The sequence below is a fragment of the Rhinopithecus roxellana genome, chromosome 5 (assembly GCF_007565055.1).
Source record: "Rhinopithecus roxellana isolate Shanxi Qingling chromosome 5, ASM756505v1, whole genome shotgun sequence".
Taxonomy (NCBI): Eukaryota; Metazoa; Chordata; class Mammalia; order Primates; family Cercopithecidae; genus Rhinopithecus; species Rhinopithecus roxellana.
Genome location: NC_044553.1, coordinates 62790257 through 62802824, shown reverse-complemented (window position 1 = coordinate 62802824; position 12568 = coordinate 62790257). Strand labels below are relative to the sequence as shown.

The 12568-nt window shown below is 44.8% G+C and overlaps 1 protein-coding gene across 1 annotated transcript in view; it reads left to right on the top strand.

Moving 5' to 3' along the window:
- Positions 1 to 9901: 9901 nt before the first annotated feature.
- The window catches only part of RPGRIP1 (RPGR interacting protein 1), a 72462-nt gene continuing 69795 nt past the window's right edge, over positions 9902 to 12568 (top strand). The window contains exon 1 of the mRNA XM_010355884.1: positions 9902 to 9986. Within this exon, the coding sequence (XP_010354186.1) occupies positions 9902 to 9986 (85 nt within the window). The remainder of the gene's footprint in view (positions 9987 to 12568) is intronic.

Below are 12568 nucleotides of genomic sequence, written 5' to 3'. Positions count from 1 at the left end.
GACAGAAAATCCCAGATTTATGAAGAAATAGCTTAGGAAAGAAGCTACCTTAAGTGCATCAAAGCCCAGCTTTTATTTTTTTTTTTATTTTTTTATTTTTATTTATTTATTTATTTATTTATTTTTGAGACGGAGTCTCGCTCTGTCGCCCAGGCTGGAGTGCAGTGGCCGGATCTCAGCTCACTGCAAGCTCCGCCTCCCAGGTTTACGCCGTTCTCCTGCCTCAGCCTCCTGAGTAGCTGGGACTACAGGCGCCCGCCACCTCGCCCAGCTAGTTTTTTGTATTTTTTTTTTAGTAGAGACGGGGTTTCAGCGTGTTAGCCAGGATGGTCTTGATCTCCTGACCTTGTGATCCACCCATCTCAGCCTCCCAAAGTGCTGGGATTACAGGCTTGAGCCACCGCGCCCGGCCAGCTTTTAAATTTTATAAATCTGTCGCTTAAACCCGGGAAAATATTATATTGGATTTTCCTGTCTTCACTGGGAAATGTATGTGTCCTGGATACTTTCTCTACTTCCTAATTGTCTCCCCAGCTTTATTTTATTTTATTATTTCATGGATTTAGAGGAAGTCACATGGGGCCCATTAACCATGTGTTCATCCTCCTGGAAATCCCTGAACTTCATGCCAATAACCAGAATGGAGCTTTCTCAATGCACACAATGAGTGCATTAAAGAGAGGATTTAGGCCAGTCATGGTGGCTCACGCCTGTAATCCCATCTCTTTGGGAGGCCAAGGCGGGTGGATCACCTGAGGTTGGGAGTTCGAGACCAGCCTGACCAACATGGAGAAACCTTGTCTCTAGTAAAAATACAAAATTAGCTGGGCATGGTGGCACACACCTGTATTCCCAGCTACTCGGGAAACTGAGGCAGGAGAATCGCTTGGACCTGGGAGGCAGAGGTTGCAGTAAGCCAAGATCGCACCATTGCTCTCCTGCCTGGGCAACGAGAGTGAAACTCCATCTCGAAACAAACAAGCAAACAAACAAATAAATAAATAAATAAATAAATAAATAAATAAAGAGAGGATTTTATGTAGCAATTGAGACCATGTTCCACTTAATATATAATATGAACGCAGTGACCAGCCATGCAGAATTTTTAAGAACATTTAATTTTCTTATATGAAATTCTATTGCTTCATAATTACATTCCAAAGTTTGGTTTGGAAACTGTGGTCATGGTGAAATGGAAGATATACATTCTCTTACTTGAAAGTGCTGGCACATGTGGACTGAATAGGCATGTTAATCCCACCAACTATGCAGTGTTTGTTCTCTTCAAAGGGATCTCAGTGTTCCAGAACAACTCCCACTGTTGTTGCCCTTCAGATAAAGTCCAGGTGCGGTGGGTCATGCCTGTAATCCCAGCACTTTGGGAGGCCAAGGCAGGCGGATCACCTGAGGTCAGGAGTTCAGGCCCAGCCTCAACATGGAGAAACTCCGTCTCTACTAAAAACACAAAGTTAGCCAGGCGTGGTGGTGCATGCCTGTAATCCCAGCTACTTGGGAGGCTGAGGCAGGAGAATTGCTTGAACCTGGGAGGCGGAGGTTGCCATGAGTCGAGATGGTGCCATTGCACTCCAGCCTGGGCGACAAGAGCAACACTCTGTCTCAAAAAATTAATTAATTAATTAATTAATTAATTAAAGATTTAAACATCATCCTCTGAATACTAGCAAATTCCTTTTAATCTCAAATCCTGCAAATGTGTTTTCAGCTTTAGTTTTAGTTGAGAAGTGGATCTGTTAAGGAATCTTTAAGCTGACCTTTCTCCAAGTCAAACATGCATAGAGAAAAAGCACAGCCTTCACACTCTGATCTACAAAGAGTTAACGTCTTAAAAGCTAAACACAACTGGATTAGCTTCTCTTTCAACAAGCCAGAAGGACAAGCTGATTGGAACCTGGAATACTAAAGGACACCAAAACATTGAGAGAAAAGAATTAGCGACAGCTCTCTGGAGCAAGCAAGAACTGTAAGTTTCTATCCGATGGATATTTACAGTTTCCTATGTCTTTCCTAGGGGTGTTTTTGAGAGAATGAAATAAGTTTATTCATTTTTATTTTCTTTTCCTTTCTTCTTTTGAGACAGAGTCTCACTCTGTCACCCAGGCTGGAGTGCACTGGTACTATCTCTGCTCACTGCAACCTCTGCCTCCCAGGTTCAAGTGATTCTCCTGCCTCAGCCTCCCAAGTAGCTGGCACTATAGGCACATGCCACCATGCCCAGCTAATTTTTGTATTTTTAGTGGAGACAGGGTTTCACCATGTTGGTCAGGCTGGTCTCGAACTCCTGACCTCGGGTGATCTGCCCGCCTCAGCCTCCCAAAGTGCTGGGATTATCAGCATGAGCCACTGCGCTTGGCCTGGTTTATTCATTTTCTATTGTACCCCAGTCTCCCAGGCATCCGGCACAACATTACCAAGTCATCTTTAATCCTGTCACCCTCTTAACTCTATCCCACATCCAAACAGTTGTCACATCTTTTGATTCTCCTTCCTCAGTGTCTTCATGATCCATCCTATTCTTCCATCTCCCTACCCTCATCCTTCCCTAGTTCAAGACCTCTTGCCTAAACTATAGCAATATCCTCTTAACACTGTCCTCTCCCCAGTTTCTAAATCACTAATAGTAGATGAATCTTTCTGAAGCTCTTCCATAGCTCTAATTCTATTGCTTTTATGCTCAGAAATGTATCTACTATCTGCAGAATGAATAAAACTCCTTTTCAAATTAATTTTTAATGGACAATTTGAAATTGTATATATTTATTGTGTAAAATTTGTTGCTTTGAAATATATATATATTTCATATATATATATAGTGGAAAACGACTACCTTCGGCTAATTTTTTTTTTTTTTTTTTTTTTTGAGACAGAGTCTTGCTCTGTCACGAGGGTAGAGTACAGTGGCTCAATCTTGGCTCGCTGGAACCTCCGCCTCCCGGGTTCAAGCAATTCTCCTGCCTCAGCCTCCCGAGTAGCTGGGACTATAGGCACGTGCCACCACACCCAGCTAATTTTTGTATTTTTAGTAGAGATAGGGTTTCACCATGTTGGCCACGGCCAGGATGGTCTCGATCTCTTGACCTTGTGATCTTCCTGCCTCGGCCTCCCAAAGTGCTGGGATTACAGGCGTGAGCCCCTGCGCCTGCCCAATCTTGGGCTAATTAAAATATGTATTACCTCATATGCTCATCAATTTTTTGTGTTTGATGAGAACACTTAAAATCTACTCTTGGACCAGGCGTGTTGGCTCACACCTGTAATCTCAGCATTTTGGGAGGCTGAGGCAGGTGGATCACTTGAGATCAGGAGTTCGAGACCAGTCTGGCCAACATGGCAAAACCCTGTCTCTACTAAGAATACAAAAATTAGCTGGGCACGGTGGCTTGCGCCTGTAATTGCAGCTGCCTGGGGGGCTGAGACACGAGAATCGCTTGAACCCTGGAGGCAGAGGTTACAGTGAGGTCAGAGCGTACCATTGCACTCCAGCCTGGGCGACAGAGTGAGACCCTGTCTCAAAATAGTAATAATAATAATAATAATAATAATAATAGAGTAAGGGGAACTGGCTACAAAATTTTAAATGTTTGCCCAGTGATACAGAGTGCAAAAAATAAAAAAAGAAGTCCAGGCAGGGTGGCTCATGCCTGTAATCCCAGCACATTGGGAGACCGAGGCTGGTGGATCACAAGGTCAGGAGTTCGAGACCAGCCTGGCCAACATGGTGAAATACCGTCTCTACTAAAAAATACAAAAAATTAGCCGAGCATGGTGGCAGGCACCTGTAATCCCAGCTACTCTGGAGGCTGAGGCAGGAGAATTGTTTGAACCCGGGAAGCGGAGGTTGCAGTGAACCGAGATAGCGCCATTGCACTCCAGCCCAGGCAACAATGCCACACTTTGTCTCAAAAAAAGAGAAAAAGAAAATTTTAATTGCTGATGTCATCAAGCTGGCTTTATTTTATTTTATTTTATTTTTTTTTTTTGAGAAGGAGTCTCGCTCTGTCACCCAGGCTGGAGTGCAGTGGCCAGATCTCAGCTCACTGCAAACTCCGCCTCCCAGGTTTACGCCATTCTCCTGCCTCAGCCTCCCGAGTAGCTGGGACTACAGGCGCCCGCCACCTCGCCCGGCTAGTTTTTTGTATTTTTTTAGTAGAGACGGGGTTTCACCGTGTTAGCCAGGATGGTCTCGATCTCCTGACCTCATGATCCGCCCGCCTCGGCCTCCCAAAGTGCTGGGATTACAGGCTTGAGCCACCGCGCCCGGCCCAAGCTGGCTTTATACATCTATCCATCTATCACTAGTAAAGGGTTCTTCATCCTCACTAACCTACCCTTGTCCAAGTGCACTACAATTCTGAATATCACTGAAAGGAATATTTTTTTGTTTTTTTTGAGACGGAGTCTCGCTCTGTCACCAGGCTGGAGTGCAGTGGCATGATCTCGGCTCACTGCAATACTGCAATCTCCGCCTCCCGGGTTCAAGCGATTCCTCTGCCTCAGCCTCCTGAGTACCTGGGACTACAGGCACTCACCACCATGCGCGGGTAATTTTTTTGTATTTCAGTAGAGACGGGGTTTCACTGTGTTGGCCAGGATGGTCTCGATCTCCTGACCTCATGATCAGCCCGCCTCGGCCTCCCATAGTGCTGGGATAATAGGCGTGAGGCACCACACCGGCTGGAAATTTCTTTAGTCTTTCATCCTGTTGAGTTCAAAATAATTGATAAACTCTTTTAGAATCTACATTCCACTTTTTTTCCTGAGAAATTAAATCTGGCCACTTCATTGGATTTTGGATGTTTCTTCAACACTTCTTCACTGACGATCTCAACTAGCTTTTCTTCTCTGGCATTCCAATAAACTCCATTTCATTTTTAGAGCTTCTCTGACTTCAGTTTTAATGGTACTTTTCAATTGCTCCACAGTGCTGCATAGCTTTGGTGGTGTGTCAGTGTACTCTGGGCCCAGTTATTAAAGAACAACAGCATCCCTTCTACTACAGCTCCATTTTTGCAAATGGCTTCAGGTCCAGAGGACCAAACTTATGATGCAGTCACCTTTCCTTTTCCTTCACATTACATTTCTATAGTAATGTAATGTGTACAGGAAACTAGGAAGTTGGGTGACTAAGTAAACCTGTATATGCTACTTCATTTATTTATTATTATTATTTTTTGAGACATTTTGTGAGATATATTATTTTGTGAGACACTGTCTCACACTGTCGCCCAGGCTGGAGTGCAATGGTGTAATCTTGGCTCACTGCAATCTCCACCTTCTGTGCTCCAGCAATTCTCCTGCCTCAGCCTCCCGAGCAGCTGGGACTACAGGCATGCGTCACCACACCCATTTAATTTTTGTATTTTTAGTGGAGATGGGGTTTCACCATGTTAGCCAGGCTGGTCTCAAACTCCTGACCTTGTGGTCTGCCCACTTCACCCTCCCAAAGTGCTGGGATTACGGGCATGAGCCACTGTGTCCAGTCCCTATGTATGGTACTTCAAATGGAGATTTACTTGTAAACTAAATGGAGATTTACTTTTTTTTTTTTTTTTTTTAGATGGAGTCTCGCTCTGCTTTGCCCAGGCTGGAGTGCAGTGGCATGATCTTGGCTCACTGAATCTCCGCCTGCCGGGTTCAAGTGATTCTCCTGTCTCAGCCTCCCGAGTAGCCGGATTACAGGTGCCTGTTACCATGTCCAGCTAACTTTTGTCATGTGGCCAGGCTGGTCTCGAACTCCTGGCCGCAGGTGATCCACCCGCCTCAGCCTCCCAAAGTGTTGGGATTACAAACATGAGCCACTGTGCCTGGCCTGAGATTTACTTGTAATCCTAGGTCTAACATGTGAAAGTACATAAACTGGGGTGATTATTCAGCTTTCTTAGAATAGGCATGCTATGAAATCTGTATAGATCTATTTAAGACTATGACATTGGAAAGATGCTCTTCATTTATTGTGATTTTTTAAAAATGAAATGTTACAGAACAGAGTATGAATTATCCAATACAAGTTAAATTGTCTGGAAAGCAGATCAATACAATGTTTATGTTTTCTCTAGGTGATAGAATTTCTCCATTATACTTTTTGCTTTTTTTCTTTATATTTCTCTGTTTGTTCAAAATAAGCTTCTGAATACCCTTCTCCAGTTGACGAGTCAAGCTGGCTTCAACAAAAACAGAGAATTTGTTGTATAGGACACAAGACTCTACTATAGAACCTAAAGTTAGGAACAGAGCCAGTTAGTGACATTTATGGAAATAGGGAAAGACTGGGAAACAATCAGACTGGTAAGAGAAATTACAATTCCTCTTTGGGAAAGGTGAGTTTCAGTTGTCTAGTATGTTTACTAGGGGAAACGTTTGAAAGGGGAAATGTTTAAAAATAATTTGTACAAATCTGAAAGTCAAGGTTGGAGACCTAAATTGTTTTGTTTTGTTTTTCAAGATGGGATCTCTCTCTTGTCACCCAGGCTGGAGTGCAGTGGCACGATCTCGGCTCACTGCAACCTCCGCCTCCCGGGTTCAAGCAATTCTCCTGCTTTAGACTCCTGAATAACTGAGATTACAGGCACACGCCACCATTCCCAGCAAATTTTTGTATTTTTATTAGAGACGGGGTTTCATCATGTTGGCCAAGCTGGTCTCGAACTCCTGACCTCAGATGATTTGCCCGCCTCAGCCTCCCAAAGTGCTGGGAACACAGGCATGAGCCACTGCGCCCGGCTGAGATGTAAATTTTGGAGACAAACTTGGAAAAGACTGGAATCAAGAACAGAATGCTTTAAGAACTTTTTGACCCATTTCAGCCCCTCAGTGTCATTCTGTCTCTTGTTCGTTCATTCTTCTTTTCATACACTCAGTGTTTATTTATTGAGTACCTGCTGTGTGCCAATAACTGTTCAGTACTGCATCTATAGAGGTAAACAACATAAACCATTTTTCTGCCTTCAAAGTCATCATGTTTTAGTGAGAGGAGACAGACAATAAACTAGTATAAATAAATGAAGGTAGTTTCTGTGTATAGTAAATGTCACAAAGGAAATAAACAGGGTGAGGTGACAGAGTATAAGACTGGTAAGAGAAGGGAAAGTGCTCAGTTCAGCTACCAAAGTCAGAGAAAGGCCTCCTGGCAAATGAAAAGATGCTTGAGAGACCAAAGGATCAGATGGAGTCAGCCAAGTAAAGAGCAAGAAGGAGGCCAGGTGCAGTGGCTGTAATCCCAGCACTTTGGGAGACCAAGGTGGGCAGATCACAAGATCGGGAGATCAAGACCATCCTGGCTAACATGGTGAGACCCCCGTCTCTACTAAAAACACAAAAAATTAGCTGGGCATGGTGACACGTGCCTGTAGTCCCAGCTACTTGGGAGGCTGAGGCAGGAGAATCACTTGAACCCGGGAGGTAGAGGTTGCAGTGAGCCGAGATTGCACCACTGCACCCAGCCTGGGTGATAGAGTGAGACTCCATCTCAAAAAAAAAAAAAAAAAAAAAAGCAAGAAGGAGCTTGATGGTTGGGAGAGCAAAGAGAAGGCAAGTGGTGAGAAGTGTTGTGAGCTAGAGGAAGGAAGGTACAAGGTATGATTGGAAGAGTAAGAAGGGGATCAGATGAGGTTAGGCTTTACAGGCTCTGGAAAAAATAGTGTAAATTTTACTTTAAGTGTAATGAAAAGCCATTTGGAGTTTTGGCAAGGAAATGTTATGAACTGGGTTGTTTTATACAGGTCACTCTGGATGTTTCAGGGAGACATAAGGAAGGATGGGAGAGAAAAATGGGGAGAGCATTAAAAAATGTGGTAGTTGAGGAAAGAGACACAGATCACTTGAATTTTAGTGGTGGAGACAGGCGGATATATGTTGTTCTTGTTTGTGTTTGTTTTTCAGGCAGTTTCACTCTTGTTGCCCCAGCTGCAGTGCAATGACACGATCTCAGCTCACCGCAACCTCCGCCTTCCAGGTTCAAGCAATTCTTCTGCCTCAGCCTCCTGAGTAGCTGGGATTACAGGCACCCACCACCACGCCCGGCTAATTTTTTGTATTTTTAGTGGAGGCAGGGTTTCACCACGTTGGCTAGGCTGGTCTTGAACTCCTGACCTCAGGTGATCTGCCTGCCTCGATCCTCCCAAAGTGCTGGGGTTACAGGCATGAACCACTATGCCTGGCTGATACATGTTTTAAAGGAAGAACCTGGAGAACATGCTAACAGATGAGGGAATGGGAGGAATCAAGGCTGCAGGATTGGTAGGATGATAGTGGCATTTATGGAGCTAGGGAAAGACTGGGAAAAGATGAGACTGGTAAGATAAATCAAAATTCCTGTTTGGGAAAAGTGAATTTGAGATATCTAGTAGCCATGCCAAGAGAAATGTTTTAAAAAATAGGAAATTGGGCTGGTCACGGTCTGACTCCTGTAATCCCAGCACTTTGGGAGGGTGAGGCAGGCAGATCACCTGAGGCCAGGAGTTCAAGACCACCCTGGGCAACACAGTGAAACCCCATCTCTACTAAAATTACAAATATTAGTCAGCCATGGTGGCACATGCCTGTAATCTCAGCTACTTGAGAGGCCTCCAGCAGGTGGAGGTTGTGGTGAGCTGAGATTGCACCACTGCACTGCAGCCTGGGTGACAGAGCAAAAAAAAAAAAAAAAGAAAACAAAATTGTACAAATCTGAAGCTGGAGACAAAAATTTTGGAGACAAAAGCATATACATACGTAGTATTTAAAGTCAGGAGACTAGGCCTGGCATGGTGGCTCATGCCTTTAATCTTAGCACTTTGGGAGGCAGAGGCTGGAAGGTCACTTAAGCCCAGGTGGAGGCTGCAGTGAAACGTGGTTGTGCCATTGTACTCCAGCCTGGGGGACAGAATAAGACCCTGCCAAAAGAAAAAACGGAAAAGAAAGAAAGAGAGAGAGAGGAAGGAAGGCAGGCAGGCAGGCAGGCAGGCAGGCAATGAAGGAAGGAAAGAAAAGAAAGAGAAAAGAAAAAGAAGAAAAGAAAGAGAAAGAAGAAAAAAGAAAGAGAAAGAGGCCAGGCACTGCGGCTCACACCTGTAATCCCAACACTTTGGGAGGCCGAGGCGGGCATATCACCTAAAGTCACGAGTTCAAGACCAGTTTTGTCAACACAGCAAAACCCTATCTCTATCAAAAATACAAAAATTAGCCGGGCACAGTAGTGGGTGCCTATAATCCCGGCTAGACTGGATGCTATCATCCAGGAAAAAGAGTGTTGGCCAGAGTATGAGACAACTCTACAGATAGGATTTCCTGATTATTCAGGCCACAGAGCTGAATATGGTCATTTCAGAGCTCCCACGTTTACATAACAGTTCTAGCCATCCCCAGAGGCTAATTTAAACTTCTCAGTTTTATTTTCAACCTCCTAGGAGATAGAATCTGATTGGTTAAGCGTGGGTCATTTGTCTTGGGTCATTTGATTAACCCTGGTCCAATCAGCAATGGCTTCGGGGACAGGATTATGGACTATAAACTGATTCCTGGGAAGTTAGTCCCTGTAAATTGAGTGGCGAGAGGGATAGAGCCCCCTTTCGCAGAGAAAAGGGATGGTCATTGGCTTCCAGGCTGAGCAGACACTTTAAAAATGATCTGAAATGATATCCATCAATTCCATAATCATAAAAACTGATTTTCATTTTGAATAAAGTCATTACTACTGAATACTTGTTGTTACTCTTTAGTATAGAGTTGTCCACACTACCATAAGAATGACTCTGACATGGCATACTCCATCATGACAGTGCTGAGAAATTCCTGCTGCAACTTATGTACACGATTCAGAAGACATCCTAAAGTTGCATGTAATTGACTGGACGTTTCCTTTATTTCAGTGTCTTCTGGGATCTCTTACAACTTGGGAACAGAGATCATGTCACATCTGGTGGACCCTACATCAGAAGACTTGCCAGTTAGAGACACAGATGCAATACCTCTGGTGCTACCAGCCTCAAAAGGTAACTTCTACGCCTGAGGATGGACACCTTTTAGAATTAAAAGAACTCTCATTGGCCGGGCGCGGTGGCTCAAGCCTGTAATCCCAGCACTTTGAGAGGCCTGAGACGGGCGGATCACGAGGTCAGGAGATCGAGACCATCCTGGCTAACACGGTGAAACCCCGTCTCTACTAAAAAATACAAAAAACTAGCCAGGCGACGTGGCGGGCACCTGTAGTCCCAGCTACTCGGGAGGCTGAGGCAGGAGAATGGCGTGAACCCGGGAGGCGGAGCTTGCAGTGAGCTGAGATCCGGCCACAGTACTCCAGCCCGGGCGACAGAGCGAGACTCCGCCTCAAAAAAAAAAAAAAAAAAAAAAAAAAAAAAAAGAACTCTCATTGTAGAACATTTTGCTGGCCTTCACAGAAACTGATTTACTTTCAGCTCTTTTCTTCAGTCTTCTCACATTTTTTTCTTTTTTGAGATGGAGTCTCACTTTGTAACCCAGGCTGGAGCACAGTGGCGCAATCTCAGCTCACTGCAGCCTCCAACTCCTGGGTTCAAGCAATTCTCCTGTCTTAGCCTCCCAAGTAGGTGGGATTACAGGCGTGCACCACCACACCTGGCTAGTTTTTGTATTTTTAGTAAACACAAGATTTCACCATGATGGCCAGGCTGGTCTCGAACTCCTGACCTTAAGTGATCTGCCCTCCTCGGCCTCCCAAAGGGCTGGGATTACACGTATGAGCCACTGTGCCTGGCCCTCTTCTTACATTTTATTCTTAAATTCTTCTTTTTTTGAAATGGATCCAGAGCAAGATTCCGTCTCAAAAAAAAAAAGATATTTTTGTAACTTTGGCCAGGTGTGGTCGCTCACACCTCTACCAGCTACTCGAGGCTGAGGTGGGAGGATCACCTGAGGCCGGGAGTTCAAGATTAGTCTGGGCAACATAGCAGTACCCTGTCTCTAAAACAACAAAAAAAAGGTATTTTTGTAATTTTGCTCCACTTTCCCATCCCTCAATCCCAATCATGGCTACTGTTGATTCTATTTTCACTTGACTTCACTTCTATAAAATTATTTTTTGAGAATAGGGCACTTTATGCACTGCCCATAAGTATATAAATGATGCAACCACTTTGTTGTTGTTGTTGTTGTTTTTTTTTGAGACAGAGTCTCGCTTTGTCACCCAGGCTGGAGTGCAGTGGCACCATCTCGGCTCACTGCAAGCTTCGCCTCCTGGGTTCACGCCACTCTCCTGCCTCAGCCTCCGAGTAGCTGGGACTACAGGCATGCACCACCACGCCTGGCTAATTTTTTGTATTTTTAGTAGAGACGGGGTTTCACCATGTTAGCCAGGATGGTCTCGATCTCCTGACCTCGTGATCCACCTGCCTCGGCCTCCCAAAGTGCTGGCGGGCGTGAGCCACCGCGCCCGGTGATGCAACCACTTTGGAAAATATTTGCCTTTATCTAGTAAAGTTTAACATGTAACTCTACTTTTGAGTATAAAATTTGCAGAAATTGGCTGGGCATGGTGGTTTACGCCTGTAATCCCAGCACTTTGGGAGGCTGAGGCAGACGGATCACCTGAGGTCAGGAGTTAAAAATTTGCAGAAATTAACTCTTGCACATATGTACCAGGAGACATATACCAGAATGTTCATAGCAGTATTTTTTTTTTATTTTTTTGAGACAGACTCTTGCTTTGTCACCTAGGCTGGAGTGCAGTGGCGTGATCTCAGCTCACTGCAACCTCTATCTCCCGAGTTCAAGTGATTCTCCTGCCTCAGTCACCTAAATAGCTGGGATTACAGGTGCCTGCCACCATGCCTGGCTAATTTTTGTATTTTTAGTAGAGACAGGGTTTCACCATGTTGGCCAAGCTGGTCTCCAACTCCTGGCCTCAAGTGATCTGCCCACTTCGGCCTCTCAGAGTGCTGGGATTACAGGCAGAAGCCACCGCACCTAGCCCCGGTTTTTATTTCTCCTAAGCACAAATCTAGACATAGAATTGCTGGGTCATATGGTAACACTAGTTTAACATTTTGAGAAACTGCCAGGCTATTTTCCAAAGCAGTAGCACCATTTTACATTCCTACCAGCATGTATGATGCTTCCAATTTCTTCACTTTCTCACCAACACTTGTTATTGTTTGTAACTGAGGTGTTATCTCATTGTATTTTTTAAAAATGTATTCTTTCTCGGCTGGGCAAAGTGGCTCACGCATGTAATCCCACCACTTTGGGAGGCCAATGTGGGTGGATCACCTGAGGTCAGGAGTTTGAGACTAGCCTGGTCAGAACAGTGAAAACCCATCTATTCTAAAAATAGAAAAAGTTAAGGCCGGGCGCGGTGGCTCACGCCTGTAATCCCAGCACTTTGGGAGGCTGAGGCGGATGGATCACGAGGTCAGGAGATTGAGACCATCCTAGCTAACACAGTGAAACCCCGTCTCTACTAAAAATACAAAAAAAAATTAGCCGGGTGTGGTGGCAGGCGCCTGTAGCCCCAGCTACTCCGGAGGCTGAGGCAGGAGAATGGCTTGAACCCGGGAGGCGGAGCTTGCAGTGAGCAGAGATCGTGCCACTGCACTCCAGC